This window comes from Pieris brassicae, chromosome 11, assembly GCF_905147105.1.
Source record: "Pieris brassicae chromosome 11, ilPieBrab1.1, whole genome shotgun sequence".
Lineage (NCBI taxonomy): Eukaryota > Metazoa > Arthropoda > Insecta > Lepidoptera > Pieridae > Pieris > Pieris brassicae.
Genome location: NC_059675.1, coordinates 13,570,023 through 13,587,441, shown reverse-complemented (window position 1 = coordinate 13,587,441; position 17,419 = coordinate 13,570,023). Strand labels below are relative to the sequence as shown.

Here is a 17,419-nt window from a genome sequence, read left to right as displayed (position 1 = left end):
TACTGACATCACTGAACTATATTTTGTTTTTTTAGATATATTATATCTTAATTATACTAATAGAATTAGTGATATAAAACGATGTCTATTAAATTGAATTGAAGAAAAAACTAAATCTACTAAACTACGTGAACGCAACGGTTCATTGTTTTAGCTTATCGTAGACTAACAGAAAATAGATTTTTTGAATTTCGAAAAGCGGTTGCTATAACAACCAGTGTTCATTTATTATTGATGTTAATGCGACAAAATAATACAAACATATTTTAAACTAGTTCTTGAAAATGAATTTAGACTAATAAGAAACAATAGATGTTATTATAATGAATTAGCAAAGGACATCAATACAACAAAATGGGTGATGTAAGTGCAAAATATGGTTAATTCGTAATTGGTATATTCCTTACGGTACAAATGATTCATACAGTGCTGTGGACATCGTTAATAGTTGAAATTCTAAGTCTAGGAAAGTCTTAAAACTTAGCTAATGTCCACAGCTGTCCACTGTATTGTATGCACGAAAATTAAGTAGTATATAGGCGAAATGACCCTACCTATTAGAGATCAAAATCTTCGCAGGATTCAAAATTTAAAAAAAAATCAACAATAATATTTCGGTTCAGTAGATGATTACGTCTACTGACGAAGGCCAAGATTCCGATATCATATCATATCCATAGTTATCTTAATGTGTATTTATTTTTCCGTCGCAGAAAGAAGACGTTGATGTGCGCTTAGAATTTATGTCTGAATATATCCTAAAGTCTCTAAAACTTAAAATTGAGAAATGGAATAAGTTTATCACCGGAGATGAAAGGGTAACATTTGATAGTTGACGTAAATTGCTAAAAAATGAATTTGCTATAATAAGGCAATAGATTTTAGTACTTAGGAATTTTGGATATAATATAATCTTCTGCTTTACTTTCAGCATATCTTGTTCAGGTTCTTTGACATGCCTAAATTCGAGATAATAGTTTTTCGTGTTAACACCGCCGGTCTGCTTACCTGTGCGACTAATTTCCCTCCAATAAGCAGGGGAAAGATGCTTTATTTCTTGAGAAATGTTGACGACAAAATATCAGCCACCAATTACAGACAGGTCAGTTACCTATACATTTTTTTAGCTAGGTAAACTGACCAATTACCTTGTGCTTACATAAGCTAAATATGTGTTTTGTAATTAAATGTACGACACCAGATATAGGTATCGTACATTCCTAACCTAACCTAACGTAGGTACCAAAGTTTCGAATTCCAATCTTTTAAAACTAGTGGCGCCAAAATACTGCAACGTACCTGACCTAACCTAACCTAAACATAACAATCAAATATATAGTATTTGCAATTTTCTTAACCATCGTAAATATTAATAAAAAGAAAATTAAAACGAATTTAAAAGGTTTGGTCTTTGTGGCAGTGTACCTATAATGCTGGCAGTATTTCCTCGCTGTATTGCGATACTTATTCATTGAGCGAGGAAAGCACCAGCTCTGCGGTCACTGGTACTATCTACCAGGCGCCAACTTAGTTAATTAGTGCCTGTGCATTTAATCCGCATGGCCTAAGAGTCTCGGAACAAAATAAAAGTTGGAGGAAAGAAGATATTTGAGCCGTTAGTTATTTTCCGCTCTCTGCGGTCGCCTCAGCTTTTGTGCTTGTCCGAGGAAGGTGAGCCAAACGTGTCCACACAAGTATCATCCTATACCAAAGCCCGTCCCATCTTCAAAGAGATCAACGGCATCCCATCCGGCTGCTTGCCAGGCTGCTAGCGATGCCTAAAATTATAAAGTTTGTAATGTAATATTTTAAATATACAAATATTCCAGGGATTGACGATTGGTGAATTATCAGGTAATGTGCTGATGGATTTGTCCGTCATGGCTGATGAAGTTATTGGGCCACTTCTATGCAATCCGGAAAATCAACGAGGGTGGCCCAAGATAGTGAAAAACGATATGAAGAGACATGTTAACGAACTACGAAATTTAATGCACCAGGTAAACAAACAGACAAAATCTAAATCTAATTTTATAAAGGCAAAACTATAAAAATAAAGAGAAGAAAACTAATAATTTGATTACTAAACTGAATTTGATAGTGTAATAAAATTGTTTAGAAACTTGAAAAAATTAAATGTTGACATGTTAATTTATAATCTCCATGGTCCAGTAGTACAGATACCGGAAAATTTCTTGAGCATTAATCAAGGGAGTGCGGGAAAGTTTGCGCATCGTACACGGCGCGGGACACAAACGTCAACTGATTAACCAATCACGCGATCGATACGTCACTCTCCCGCCGCCTTCTCACATACACCACATACGTCCCTATAAAAAAGTTATTTATAGACAAAAGGGTAGGGTATATTTAAGTCTAAAAAATATTTTAGATTAACAAACAAATTGTTAAATTCCAAGGTTTCCATTTAATACTATTGTTTAAATTTATTTTACATTATTATTAGTTAAAGGGAGAGATGAATAGCCAAGTAATGCTGCCCATGCCGGATGGGGTAGAGACTATATACCATGCAGAAGCCAAGCTAAAGGAAAGGTGAGAACTTGTCTTAGCTACTACAATTGGAAACTGGTTATAATAAATATTTAAAATAAATGTTTGTTTTAGTGAAGAGGATGTGGATTTGTATCTTAAAACAAATATTGAAGGTGCAATAATAAAATGGGCACAACAAGTGCATGATTTGCTGAAAGAAGATTCTTATATTGGTAAATATTTTTCATTTTTGATTTGTTGACAATTGTTTTAAAACTGCAAAAACGCTTAATTATCTGTGCATTTTTTCGAGGACGGAAAATATCCAAATTATATCGTTTTTTATTAACATTTTGGTTTCCTAAATTTTGATTGGATTTATATAATGTAGTCTTTTGTTAACATAGTTAAATTGTGTAGAATAATTATTTGTTTATAATAATAGATAGCTTCAATCCGGTAAAAAATGTTACTTTCAATTTATATAATGTGTCAATTAATTTGTATTAAAGTGGATCTATTGATGGCTTGATTTCCGATTAGATTTCAGTTGTAGGAGCATTTATTTTTACTAACATTTCATTTTCAGCATTCAAACGTACAAAATTTCCTTTGCCGAGCGCTGACATAGATTTCTATGCCAATCGTCTTCGAAACCTTGAAGGAATCTACTCTCAACTAAGAGACCCTCGTGTTAAACGAATGGCACACTACTTAGAAGCGACAAGAAGTGTCTATTTGGGCTGTTTTAAAACGATGCTCACGAATGTTGTTGCTGGTAAGATTTGCATGCTAAAACTAGTATCTTCTTGTTCCGGTGCCACTTCATTGCTAGGTTGGCTGTTGACAACTTAAATTGCCGGGTATCTTGTGCTAGTCTAAAAAGATCCTCGGCGGATGTAATGCCGGTTTATTCCCAAAACGTTAAGTATGATAATTAATAACTAGACCATAAACAGGTTTTCGTGTGTTTATTTATCATGATTCTATTTTTTACGTAATGTGAAACAAGTCAAAGTAAATATAAAGAAAGGGTTATTGAGCAATGAGTATGAATATGTATATATCAGTATGATAAACTCATTTCGTAGGTTAGTTAAAGCTTAAAGCGTAAAACTAGGAGATAGCATAGTATAACGTGACAGCGTCATAACGAAACTGGTGAAACGATTGGATACTTAAATCTTGAGTCGAAAATATGTAGATGCCGCGCAAGCGTATAACGAGCGTTTCGGGACAATAAGCGTAACGGGACAATGATTCATGCTTTTTCGTACGTGCCGTCGTTCATAGATTTATTACACATTATCACGTCAAAAAGAAAGCAAATAAAATACTTTCAGCTGTCGTGGAGTGTCGTGACATATACGTGTATCAAAAACCTTTACTTCTGCATTTCGAGAACTTTGAAGGGACCGATTTTGCGGATTCAAAGTTTTTAATCAGGCCTATGTTTCACTGCATCGGTCTTTTATGGGGCAACTCGAGATATTACTGTAGCGTGGAAAAGCTTATACGTGAGTATTTAATATTTTTTGAGCTAGGTTTGGATTTCAATGCTGAAAAAAATTGTTTCTTGTTGTAGCACAAAAAGACTAATAAAAAAGAATATTTTTAGTTTTCAGCTATCCCAACCGCAGTTTTGTTAAAAAAAATATGTGTGTGTACTCGTATACACACATAAGAAATGAGACTTGTTTATGACCTTATTTTTCGAAAAATGATCTACTGTATGCAAACTTAAAAGAAATTTGTTAAATAAAGTTAAATAAGATAAGTTTAACAAAAGGCTTTTATTATCATAGACATGAATACAAATAAGTTTATTATAGAATTTCATTAATTGTTATAGAATTATTACTATCATTGTTATCGTTATTATATATTTTTGTTATTATGGGCTCGAATCTCTTCGAATCAACCGTGATAGGGACAATGAATAGATGGCAAGTAACGGAAAAATGTGACGTGAACCGAATTTTTTATAACGCCGATAAAGAAGTTTCACTTTAAAATAGTTTTTTTTTTGTAAAAAAATAATCTAATGCAACGCATGTTCGCAACTTTCGCGTTTCCGCTCACTTATCCGCAATACCCAAATAGCTTTGCCGCACATAAATGAACTATTAATTTATTTTTTATAAGATTAATAAGAAGATATAAAACAATACATATTTTTATTAGCTCTGTTACGAGAAGTATGTAACCTCGTAATACAACAATGTACCAATTCTGTGGATCCAGCTTCGATATTCCAGGGAGACGCAGATGAACAACTGATTAAAATAAGAAAGGCGTTATCTGTATTAAATCACTTCATGTGAGTTACCTGTTACGTATTTTAAACTCTGTAAAAAGGTGTCTTAATTTGATTAATTTAATTACCTTATACAAAAACATACATATAAAAAAGCAAATAACAAGTTATTTGGCGAAATTGTTCATTTTATTTGGATAAAGTTTAGGGCCAGGGGCCATGGACTTCACTCATTAAATTCACATTAAACGAAAACAAAACTCCGTCAAGTTATTATGTCAAAAAAAATCCAAAGTAAACTAGAGTTTGACTTAAATGACAACTAAATACATCTTTATACTTAGTCTGGCCATGAATACTGTTACAATTGAAAATTAACAAAATATTACATTTGAATTTAGAATCTGTCATTTTAACATCATTGTTCATTGGGTTTTCTCATCTTATATATTAACTCCTTAACTTTCCGACTTTCAACTAATTTTCATTTATACGCTGACGATCTTCAAATCTACGTACAATCAAGTCTCGATGATCTCCCGCAAGCCAAACAATCTACTAACAATGAGCTGGCAAAGATAGTTGACTGGAGTAAAAATTTTGGTCTTCTAATCAATTCCAAAAAGAGTAAGGTATTAATTATTGGCAGCCCCTATTTCACGACGAGAATTGATTGGGCCAAGATATATCATATCCATATCGATGTAATTTTAAATTTTAGCCGTACAGTAAAAAAATTGGGGGTTTTATTTGATCAAAATTTATCCTGGGAGCAGCATGTTAAAGAAGTTAGCTGAAAATTATACGGTGCCTCCAGTATCCTTCGACGTCTTAGTAATTTTCTTCCCTTTAGTACCAAAACCTCACTGGCAATCTCTCCTCCTGCCTTTACTGGACTACGCCGATTCTTGCTCCTCCGATCTTAACGAGGAATTGCTAAATAGACTGGATCGTCTCCAAAATTTCTGTATCAGATTTATATTCGGTCTAAGAAAATACGATCATATCTCTGCGTTCCGTAAGCGGCTAGGCTGGTTGCCAATTCGTCAGCGACGTGATGCTCATGTTCTTCATCTCCTATATTCCATCCTGTTCAACCCTAAAACTCCTTCCTATCTCAAAAATGATTTCAATTTTTTGGGAGCCCATAACTATAGCTTAGGCTCTTCCGAAAACTATACCCTTGAAATCCCATCTCATAACTCCTTTCTTGGCGATTCCTTTAAGGTCTCCACAGTTAGGCTATGGAATTCACTTCCCGTCCCTATTCGCTTAGCTCCTTCTTTATCTTCCTTTAAATTTCTTCTGTACAAACATTACCGGTCCACATCGTATCCCTAACTGTTTTATTAACTACTAACTGACGTTAGACTAATCTTAAATTATCGTGATTTATGTGTCTTTTTACTCTTTAATGTATCTTTAATATTTTATTCCTGTTTAGTTTTTGTTTTAATAACTGTCTATTACATGTATTTTGCACTACGTGCCTATCTTATTTAATACATCTATTTTTTCTTTACTCACAGTGGTTGCCTGGAAGAGATCGATCGTAAGCGATAAGGCCGCCAGTTGCCCTCCTTTTGATTTAATTATGTTAATTTTTATTTTTATTTTGTAGTGTAAAGAAGTGTAAATAAATAAAATAAAAATTTTGGCGCCAATACATTGTACAATATTTTGCGATATTAAAATGGTGTGTAATGGTGATAAAGAGAACCGAATCGCTGTGATTGCATTACACAAAGTAGGTATGGAGCTTAATACAATTTTTAAAACTTTCCATACGGTTGGTGGCTAATAATGGGTAAGACTGTAAGAGACTGTTAAAGGACTGTATTGCAGCTAATGGAGACCACTTCGAATAAGCATTTTATATTTTAAACTGTTTCATATTTGTGTTAAAATAATACACTGTAAAAGTAGTAAATGTTATCTCCAATAGATTTTTTTTACTTTGTTTCGGTATTTATGGCTAGACTAGGTATATGTATATGATTCTTTTGTATGCGTTTGGGTGGCGGCCTGTACGGCTTAGATTCACAAATCAGCCCGTCTGATGGCGTTGCAGTCGGTACTTTAGTACTTGAAACATCATGCAGGACAACGTCTATCGGGTCCGCTAGTATTAGTATATAAATAGGAGTAATGTAAATAATTCCTATTATAGAGAAACATACGAAATGAATAGAGACAAGGTGCACACTTTCTTTCCACCTGGCGTGATGCCCGTGCGCTGGTCCTTCGACTTCGACCGCGTTTTCATGCGGTTTAACATTTATTTGAAAAAGCTTAAGAAAATCGAAGAAATACTGGAGGCAACTGTTGAGATTCTTAAATTGGAGAAGATGGAGTTTTGTGGTTTAAGAGGCAAGATTCTTAGCACAGAGTGTATGAAAGTAAGCTTGAAGCGTCGGTGAATATTGACTGTTAATTTTCATGAGATTTCTTGCATGAGCTTAAATAGTTTTTTTATAGAACGGGGAAAACGGGCGAGAGGCTCACCTGATTTTGTGTTAGGCGGCCCATGGACACTGTCAATGCCAGAAGGCTCGCGAGTGCGTTGACGGCCTTTTTATTACATTAAAAAAAAAGTATTTTTGCTCTGGTATAGAATTTCATAAATCTATGGTCGTTTTGTATGTCACGTTGTAAACCTCAAATTTAACTCGTTAAGTGATATGCCATAAAAATGAATTTTGACACGTTACGCCTTAGGTACTAGAGGAATACATCTTTATTTACCAAAATCTGGGGAATATAACCTACGACCCGGCGGATCCGGAAGATAACCGCTTTCAGGCCGATTATGTGAAGCATATGGGTGTTTTGGATGACGTTGACCAAAGGTTGGCTTCGCTTTTCACCCAGGGCTTGGATGAGTGCCATAATTTGGAACATTTCTTTAAGGTGGGCAAAATAATAATGAAAATGTATTTAATTATTTTGATACTAAAGTATTCTTATGGAGGATCCTACGTATGCCCATATGTACCCTGTTTGTTCTGGGTATGGTTATAATCAGGTACACCTCAGAAAAGAGCATGCTCTATTATACACAGTACCTATTTATATATTGGCGGTTCGGGGGCGTAATGTAGAGGCTGGGTTCCAAGCAAGAGTAAGGCTGAAGTCACAGCTTTTGGATATACCACACACTCCAACTTCTAGTGCACTGCAAGTCCTCACTCACACGAGCAATACATATACCTATTTGTTTGTACTCTGGCCGAGTTCACATCACAAGAGCTGCTTGTTATATTATTGGTTATAAGATATTTTTTATTGTAGAAAAATGCCGATATATTTTTTCTAATCTAACTATATATTGTGTCCTTTCAGTTTTTCCAAATAATCGGAGACTTATTTCACCGTAATATTATTAAAAACGAACTGAAACCGAAATTGTCCAGGCTGGTTGACTTTATGCATTCTAACCTTGACGCTGTTAAGGAGATATTTGATGAAGAAATGTCGGTAAGATTTGCTATGAGCAGCAGATTTGATTTATTTATTCACATTTCTATAAATACAAATAATACATAAAAATTACAAGGGATGCAACGGTCGGCCTTATCGCTAACAAGCGATCTCCTCCAGGCAACCCTAGTAAAAGAAAAAACTATAACAAATATGAGGGGTAAAATGCGTAACCAGATTTTAAATGTAAAATAATGCGTAAAATTATAGAATCACCAACCTTAATCTAAAATAATACAAAAAAAAAACAAACTAAAAAGTTAGTCTATATATTCCTATAATCTACAACCTATTTATTTATACATATTCTATACTATTAATGTCGTCAATTCTAAGGCAATGTTTATTGTAATTCACCGAGTATATTCGATCCAGTTTATAATACCGTTTTCTATTTGATATAATATTTGCAAAAACAATTGTAGAAACTAACCAAGGGTCCCGAACGACCAATGGTCGACAACTACTTACCCCCAGTGGGTGGTATGTTATGGTGGGTTTATAAGCTGCGTAGACGCATCCAAACACCAATGGAAGATTTTATACTTTTTGAAGATCCGTAAGTTTATTTTACAATATAAATAAAAGAAAGTAGAGACGGTCAGTATCAATCATTTGATTTCTCGTTTATGAAGTATAAATCAAAGAAGTGCTTGATTTTAAAATGAATTTATATTGTCATGTGTCATCAATATTTTCTCTCATATATACGGCCACCTATTTTCCGGCTAAGGATTAATTTTTTATCTACATTTTGATATTCAAATTTAACTTCAAAATCATTTATTCATTCAGGTACACACAATGTACACTTATACACGTTAATAAAATAAATACATATTAAATGCTTCTAATTTTACATTTACATTCAGTTCTCAAATCATAAAAAAACTTTCTGCCACAATGGAATAATAATCGTCGTTCTTTTGTATATCTGTAATCAGTATTTTTTTATGTTCTTCAGAATTATCGAAACAGAGTATGCACTTTACATGAAGCAGAAACACAATGAGATGCTGGGGTATCTTAATGTTGTGGAAGATCGTCAGTTTAAGCAGTGGTGTGCGACTGTACCTAACATATGCAAAACACACTTGGCTAAAAACCTTATATACCGGGATCCTCCTTATGTCAGAAACAATTTTAGTCCTGAGGTATGTTTATTGTATCATGTATTTTAATCTAAAAATAAAAAAAACATGTGTGTGTACTTATGTAGATTTTAGAAGTTATACTTCTTTGGCGTAACAAGATATCGTTTCATAAATTTTATTCTAAGAAAAATCAACACTACCAATAGAAAAACGTTATTTAATACATTGAAATTTTTAACATAACGCTATTATTTAGTTAAATGAAGTTTATTGAAATATAGGAAAAATATTTCTAAATAATTAAAGAAATTGACGTTTTTTTTATTTTAAAATGTTGCTATATTCAAAGTGTCGGTATGTGCGCGCATCGTAAACATTTGCTCTGATAATTTTTTCCTAACGCGCCAAAAGATGTATTACTTCAAAAATATATATTAAGTATCTTTTGTTTCCGAGGCATTAAAGTTACTGTATTTTTAAAGCGGAAATGCGTTTTGTGCAATAAAAAAATAACTTTTTCTCTTTAAATATATTTGTAATTAGAAAAATAATGTTTAGCTCTGGCCCTCCGGTTTTTTTTACCTGTTTCGTGATCATTTGTTTCTTTTTCTAATAAGTCTGTGATCAGCCTTCTGTGCCCTATACTTGTCGAGTCTAAATGCCGATTCCTGACGATGTTTTCCTATACCGTACGAGCGTGAGATGCGCCCAATAGAAAGCATATTGATGCACTGCCTCAGGGTTGAGAGTCTTGATAATTTGATATTTAAAAGTTTAAACAGTCGGTATTGATGGCACATACAATATTATAATTATATTTATAGCTGGTTATGTTACTTCGGGAAATACGTTATATGAAATATTTGGATAAACAAGGCATACCGCCAGACGGTCTGGAATTATATGGCAGGAATGAAAAGCTTCAGGTATAGATACTAAGTACATATATTTTGAAAGTAATTTAAGTAATCTCAAATATTGAATAATTTGATCCCAATATGCCTTGAACAGTTTGATCGAATTCTTTCACAATAAATATTGTAACAGAAACGGTATTAAATTGCAAACATAATATTTTGTAGTACGACATGAATCGTCTGAACCGTGCGATTGCCTGGTATAACGCTATACGCGAAGGCAGCCACGAAACGGAGGTGGCACTTATTGAGAAAGAGATCTCTGCTATTGACAAGCTGTTAGGGAGAGGAGTTGAAGAGCTCACATGGAATGATGATTGTATGTTTTTCACGGTTATTTAATTAGATTATACACTATAGAAACTTCTTAATACATCTTGATGAACATAGCCTCTATACCTTAAGGCGCATGGACAATGTTTGTTTTGTTTATGCTGATTTAGCCCCGCAATTAGTGGTAGATAAGAAATTGATCATTCATCTACAGCATCAATCGATTGCATAGGATAGTTTATGCTGGCCAGAGACGGACCACATGTTGCAGCCGAGACCGATTGCTCTAGAGCCTTTAGTTTCCATACTAAATTCATATCCGCAATACACGGACCGCTCGAGCAGTTCCTGAGCGGTCGGAGCAGTCGCTCTGCGGTCGAGTTTTGCCGTGCGGTTGCGGACCCACCATACACGGACCGCTACAAGCGGTTGCTGCCGACTGCGTGCCACTCCCTTCCCGTCAGCGGGGAGTGGGTGTCCATCTTGTAAATGGACTCGCATCAGTATTATTTTGCGGTCGAACACAACTGCTCTAAGCACTCGGTCTGCAACAGCGTTAGACACAACTATTTATTTATTCATAAAAAAATACAAATAGTATCTTTACGAAATGACGAAAAAAGAAAACTAAGAAAAACACTTTTTGAACCGATCAAAGCTATGTATTATTATTAAAAACTATTTGTAACACAACTTTCTCTGCAGCTGTGATACTTTTGACATTTAACACTTTTTGTCTGCGTAACCACGAAGGCTGAAAAGCACGCGAAACGTCGGAAAAATATAAATTTAGTATTATGCAAATAATTATAAGTTTTTAATAATAATACATAGCTTCAATTCGTTCAAAAAGTGTTTTTCTTAATGTGTAAAAGCTATTTTAACAATAGACAGAAGAAAACTAGTTAGCATCTTTATTAATCCAATATTGAGGATGTATATATATATATATATAATAATTTGTGTTAGAAATTCCACTAAACTGTCACTTCAATGAATTCAGTCACAGAATGGATGGCAGAAGTGTACGCAGCGATCAACACGTTGCAAGAGCGAGTGCTGACCGCACAGAACAACGTGCGACAAGGGCTTGATAACATCGCCGCCTGGGGTGATAAGCCGCTTCATAACCGAAAGGAAAACCCGGATAAGATGGAGCTTCTTGCGGTTAACGAACGACTGCCTAGATTAGTGAAAAGGTGATTTAGTAATTTGTGCGAGAAAGGCGAGATGAGCTCACCTTATTTTAATATTGACATATATTACAATTCGCTTGTATTTTTACTCGTTTTTTTTAAATATAACACAGGGGCAAACGGGCAGGAGAATCACCTGATGTTAAGTGATACTACCGCCCATAGACATTGCCAGAAGGCTCCCAAGTGCATTGCCGGCCTTTTAAGAATTGGTATGCTCTTTTCTTGAAAGTCGATCCTAAGTCGCATTGGTTTGAAAGTTCACCGATGGACAGCCATTTGACAGTACCGCCATTCAGGTACATTCTGTGTTTTTGTAATCAAGTTCAAATTGTGACTTTACTAATTTTGCAGGCGCTCAAATATTTTGGAAAGTCATGCTGAATTCGAACGGATCTTGCAAATTAATTATAAGCTATTTTTCAATATTCACGAAGATGAAGAGGCAAGTTATACTAAAAGTATTAATAATAATTAAGATTTGTATTTAAATTTATTTTTAAAATTCGGTCATGTCCGATTGTAAAGGAAAAGTAGGAACTTTTTGAATATATTTTTCAGTTATTTTTTGATACCTTATAACAATTTCCTTAGAGTAAAATTATATATTTTTTCATTTTGATGTTTTCAGTCTGATGATGAAGAAGAGGAATTAGAAGATGTTGATGAAGCTACACTCGATGAGGAAGAGAGAGCGGCACGTAATCGCAAATTAAAAGAGCTAGAGGAGACGCGGGAGGAGAAGAGGTTAGCAAAGGAAGAACGTGACAGAGAAAAGGCTGAAATAGCTCAGGAGAAATTCGAGAGGAGAGAGGCTAGGCGGTTAAAAAGAGAGGAAAAGGAAGCAGCACGGGCCGAAAGGCAGGCGAGAAGAGATGCAGGTAAGGTTTAATTTACACAAAAAATTTATTTGCAGCCAGTTTATACAAGGATCACATAGGTAAAGAGACTGCAGAGGCTAAATTCTAAATCGCCTTAATATACAATTTTATACATGAAGAGTATATATTTACATATTTAACAGGCGAAGAAGGCGTGGAATCGCCGGTTGAAGAAGAGGAGGAGTTGGATGAGGCAGAGTTAGCTGATATTGAGGAGGAGAAGAGAGAAATGGAAGAGGAAGCATTTAGGGCAGAACGATGGCCCGCTTATGTCAAATATGTTGATTCTCTTGTACGTATTTTAAGCTTAATAGCAAATGCGATTATTAGATTTTTTCAGATTGACGCATAGCTTTTGCCCGTTTTATATTAAAAAAAACAAAGTTCCTGCTAGTGGAAACTAAAACCGTTCGTATTTTCTAAGGTCTGTTAAAATATACGGCCCGGTCTTTGGTCTGGTTTTCTTTATATTTTTTTTAACATACTGTTACGAGCTAGGGGATCGGAAAAGAAAATGCCGTAGATTTATTCAAGGGTTTATTTCTTGAAAAATCAATGAGAAATTTATGGGCACAAATTAATCGCAGAGATGCACTAATTACACACACAAAAACAATTTCTAATTACTTCACTTCACACAGTACTTTATCACTTGTAATCACTTTATTCGCACTTTATCGCTTCGGTGTTCCTCTCGTGTTATCGTATTCAAAACTAAAAGGTGACTAGTCGCGTTTCGGCTCGCTTATATATCCCTGGGAATAATTCTAAACAATATTCGAGAACTCTCTAGGCGGGCTTGCTACTGAGTAGCGATTGCACCTTTCTAGAACGTCCGCACTCTTTGTCTCTTTCGCACGTTGCTCCGTCCTTGTCGTACGGCGTTCTAGAGTGCTCAGTCTAGTTTCGAGAAAGTTCTGATCTTCTCTCTCTCTCTACTCGTATCATTTCTTCCTTGTCTCACACCTAGAAAATTTGGTCTAGAATATTCCTTCATCAAAGGGGTATACCTAGGCCTGAAAACGGGTCTCCTGAAAACTGCACCACTCTACTACACATGTTCTAAAACCGACTGAAAAAAGGTTTCAGCTTCCTGAAAACTAGGAACATTATGGAAATTACAATTTTCTAATATGTGATTGACCCTCTCCTGAAACGGTCAGAAATCATATGTACAGCCTGCTGAAAAGTTCTCTAACTAGTGGAAAAATCTAGAAACATTGCAGTCGACCCGTCTTCGTAACAATACTATGAAAAACGAAAATCTAATTTCTTCCGAATTTTAGGAGCATGTAATGTTTTGAAATTAATATCGGGAATTTTACTGAAAGGTTTCTCGGCAAGTGATGAAAGCAATCCAATGTAGCCTTGATTTGTTTGAGAAGCAAACTGATTTGGAGAAGGGTCCACGCGTACCATTCATGGATGTGATTGCAGAACTCAAAGACCCAGGTAAGTAAAGAGATATGTTTCGTAGATCTCGTAATTTGATTTTGAAGGCACTTAAAATTCTGATAAATCATTTTGCAAAACACACAATGAAAATTGATTTAAATTTAATTTTTAATCTTAATTATTATTCATACTTTTAGTATAACTTTCCTCTTCATCTTCGTGAATATTAAAACATATATATTACAGATATATGTTTCACACCGTCCCTGGACATAAAGGATTCAGGCGGCCTCTATGACACTATGATTGAAATGATGAAAGATATGTTCCTTCAAGCCACAATTTTCCCAAGGATCGATCCTATTGTGCCCATACCATCGTATGAAGGTAATGTGAAAAAAAAAGTATCCATTTTTGATTGTTTCTAATTTTAGGACTACTATTTTAAGGATTCATTTGGAGTTTTGTTGGACTTTTCCTTACAATAAAAATCCCTCTTATTCCACAACACTGCGCTTTTTAAGGTATTCTCTTTGTGGAACCAGCTGCCAGGAGTATTTCCAATCTGGTAGACTTGGCTAAACTAACTGGACTTGTCAGGAGTGGCGGGGAGTTTCTTGGCAGTTCTTCTTGCCCGCTCTACGCTCTTGACTTGCGAACTGATTGTAAATTTAAATTTAGAACCAATTTAACGTCTTGCCTGTTGAAGTGTACTTGGTTACCTATATGAATAAAGTTATCTTGAGTTTGTGTTGGGACCTTTAAGAAAAGAGCATAGAGCATTCCCTGATAGGTCGGCAACACATCCGCTAGCCCCCGGCGACCTTCAATGCTCATGGACGGCGGTTATCACTTGCGGCTCGTTTGTCTCCCGTCCCCAAAAACTTTAATTATAGTTTTAATAAAATTTTAGAATTACAGTAACTCTTCAGCGCGAAATTAGTGAACGTTTTCAACGGGGTTTTATTGTTTTCAGATGACATATCAGGTGAGGAATCTATGATAGATCTGTATCACGAGATTGCAAAGAGGATCGAGAACAGTATAACTGACGTAGTGCAATACGCATCGGTATGTATTTGTTATTTATTTTGTCAATTTTATTATGTCACTGCAACGAAGCTTTAATAAATAAATAAGTGACACTCGTGGTTTTACGACATACATAGTAATTGGTCAGAAATGAAATTGGTCCAGACCTTGAGACGCACATCTTACACAGGCTTACAATATTATTTTGTTTAGTCACATTCAAAGTAATAAATGTTTTTAATTTGTAGAAATACGAAAAGTATACGCCTCTATGGCTAGAAGATAGGCAGGAAGTGTTGGCCAGTTTTCTTAAATATGGCCGAGTTATTCCGCCAGAGGAGTTTGATAAATACAAATATGACTTTGGCTGTGACCCACCTGAGGCGAAACCCAAGCTGGAAGAATATCAGAAGGAGGTTTTAATTTTTATTTAATTTATAACTATTAGTGTAAAGTGCGGAAGTGAACTGTGCGGCACAGCGTTGCACAGCGTACGGCTTGTTATTGTTATAAAAAAATTGTTTTGGTGGATGGAAATATTTCAGCAAAGTTCGCGCTCAACTGTGCAATTGTTTGCACGCACACGGCAAGTAGTGGACGCGTGTCGACGCACACACACTCGTTGTTCACGAACTCAGTCTCGCTTCCGCTACCTAAGCGAACACTAAAATAAAAAAATAAAATAAAACACTAAAATAAACACTAACACTTAGCTAAAATTTTTGAAGCCAAGTGAACCTAATTGTTGAAAAAATTACTTGGCATAGTGCGCGCACAAAAGTTACACACAGCATTGCCGGTGGAGACAGAAGCCTAACGCGATACTTGATTAGTAGTTCTGCTATAGTTTTTCTTAAAATGGTTCACTTTTGTCAAACAACTTTCGCAAAGACCCTTTTTATACCCGAGATGGAAATGCATGTGCTCATACCCCAGAAGTTAGCAGAAGAACTCCTGTTATTGAGAGACTTTTGCCGACCCAGTTTCTAAATTAAAAGAATCAGTGGCGCTACCACCCTTTTAGGTCTGGGCCTCAGATTTCTATTTAATGATCTTTTGTCAACCCAATAGGTAAATACTAGTAGACATTTTTGGGTCTGAGTCAAGGCCGGTTTCCTCACGATGTTTTCCTTCACCGTTCAAGCAAAGCGAATATAGGAAAAAAGTCCATTTGAAGCCAAGTGAACCTAACCTCTACGGGATGAGAATTGAACGATGAAGGAACTAGCTCACAAATATATTTACATACATTTGCAACCGCAACATATGTTCTGGACACCTAAATGCTTAGCAATTTCAGATAATTGACGTTTTTGATTGCAGATTGACAAATTCAACGCGATGTATGATGAAGTGGCTGCTCTACCAGGAGACTACTTATGCAACGGATGGCTGAAGTTGGACTTACGGCGCCTCAACCAAGCTATTATGAACATTATTTGCAAGTGGAGCAACCTTTACAAGCAGAATTTGAAGGACCATGTGCAGACTAAGTAGGTTTTATTAATCTTTGAAATTGTAATTGAAAGATGTTTGTCTATGTCTACATAATTAGAAGTTTTTCATAAAATAAGGAATTGTCCGTTTTATGTGAAATTTAAAAGAAATAGGTTTTGCAGTACAAGGTGTATCTTGTTGCGTTATTCGTTATCCGCGTTGATATAGCATAAAATGTACATTTATTAAAAGGCCGGCAACACACTCGCGAGCACTCTGGCGTTAAGTGTCCATGGGTGGCGGTATCACTTAACATCCGGTGAGCAGCCTGCCAGATTGCCGTCTGTTCTATTAAAATAAAAATATATTAAGAATAACAAAGAAAACATATAGTCCTCGTCCGCACCGTTTTTAACCAGTAAACAATTTGTCAGAAAGATAATGAACGTCTTTTGTAGTAAATACATACAGTATTAATAAGTTCGCTATGGTTACATTTATATTCTGTAAAATAAATAAATTTAAAAAAAAATACGAAATATTGGAGCCTACTATTTCATTATTACTGAAGTGAATTTCATTCTCAAATAATCTAGCTTGGATGACTTGGAGAAGTTCATAGCGTATGCCACAAAGGAGCTATCGGTAGAGCTTGGCGAAGATGATTACGAGGGCCTATTGCAAGTGATGAGAGTTCTTAATGAGGTGAAGGCGAAGGTAGATGCCGGGACAGAGCAGATGTTCGAACCGCTTAGGGATATTATTTACGTGCTCAAGGAGTATGGCGTTGATTTCCCCGAAGAGACGTATGAACAGGTGTGTACATTTACAAATCAACCAATCAACAATTAAAACAAAACAAAGTATGTATCTGTCGTAGCCAACCAAGCTTAATCAGCCGTTGAATAAACAGCCTAGCCTCTTAACTAAACAGCGCCGTTTAACTAGCGGCCTGAAAGAT

General features: G+C 35.4%; 1 protein-coding gene across 1 annotated transcript in view; it reads left to right on the top strand.

The window, feature by feature from the left end:
- The first annotated feature begins 266 nt into the window (after positions 1-266).
- LOC123716055 (dynein beta chain, ciliary-like) overlaps positions 267-17,419 on the top strand; it is a 54,605-nt gene continuing 37,452 nt past the window's right edge. Inside the window, exons 1-26 of the mRNA XM_045671556.1 lie at positions 267-363; positions 714-818; positions 932-1,102; positions 1,830-2,000; positions 2,468-2,556; positions 2,629-2,729; positions 3,086-3,274; positions 3,840-4,013; positions 4,681-4,816; positions 6,924-7,152; positions 7,472-7,663; positions 8,096-8,230; positions 8,659-8,792; positions 9,198-9,387; positions 10,152-10,253; positions 10,410-10,563; positions 11,521-11,716; positions 12,068-12,158; positions 12,345-12,594; positions 12,738-12,886; positions 13,926-14,046; positions 14,236-14,376; positions 14,966-15,060; positions 15,270-15,437; positions 16,345-16,514; positions 17,055-17,274. Of these exons, the coding sequence (XP_045527512.1) occupies positions 355-363; positions 714-818; positions 932-1,102; positions 1,830-2,000; positions 2,468-2,556; positions 2,629-2,729; positions 3,086-3,274; positions 3,840-4,013; positions 4,681-4,816; positions 6,924-7,152; positions 7,472-7,663; positions 8,096-8,230; positions 8,659-8,792; positions 9,198-9,387; positions 10,152-10,253; positions 10,410-10,563; positions 11,521-11,716; positions 12,068-12,158; positions 12,345-12,594; positions 12,738-12,886; positions 13,926-14,046; positions 14,236-14,376; positions 14,966-15,060; positions 15,270-15,437; positions 16,345-16,514; positions 17,055-17,274 (3,882 nt within the window). The 5' untranslated portion in view covers positions 267-354. The remainder of the gene's footprint in view (positions 364-713; positions 819-931; positions 1,103-1,829; positions 2,001-2,467; positions 2,557-2,628; positions 2,730-3,085; positions 3,275-3,839; positions 4,014-4,680; positions 4,817-6,923; positions 7,153-7,471; positions 7,664-8,095; positions 8,231-8,658; positions 8,793-9,197; positions 9,388-10,151; positions 10,254-10,409; positions 10,564-11,520; positions 11,717-12,067; positions 12,159-12,344; positions 12,595-12,737; positions 12,887-13,925; positions 14,047-14,235; positions 14,377-14,965; positions 15,061-15,269; positions 15,438-16,344; positions 16,515-17,054; positions 17,275-17,419) is intronic.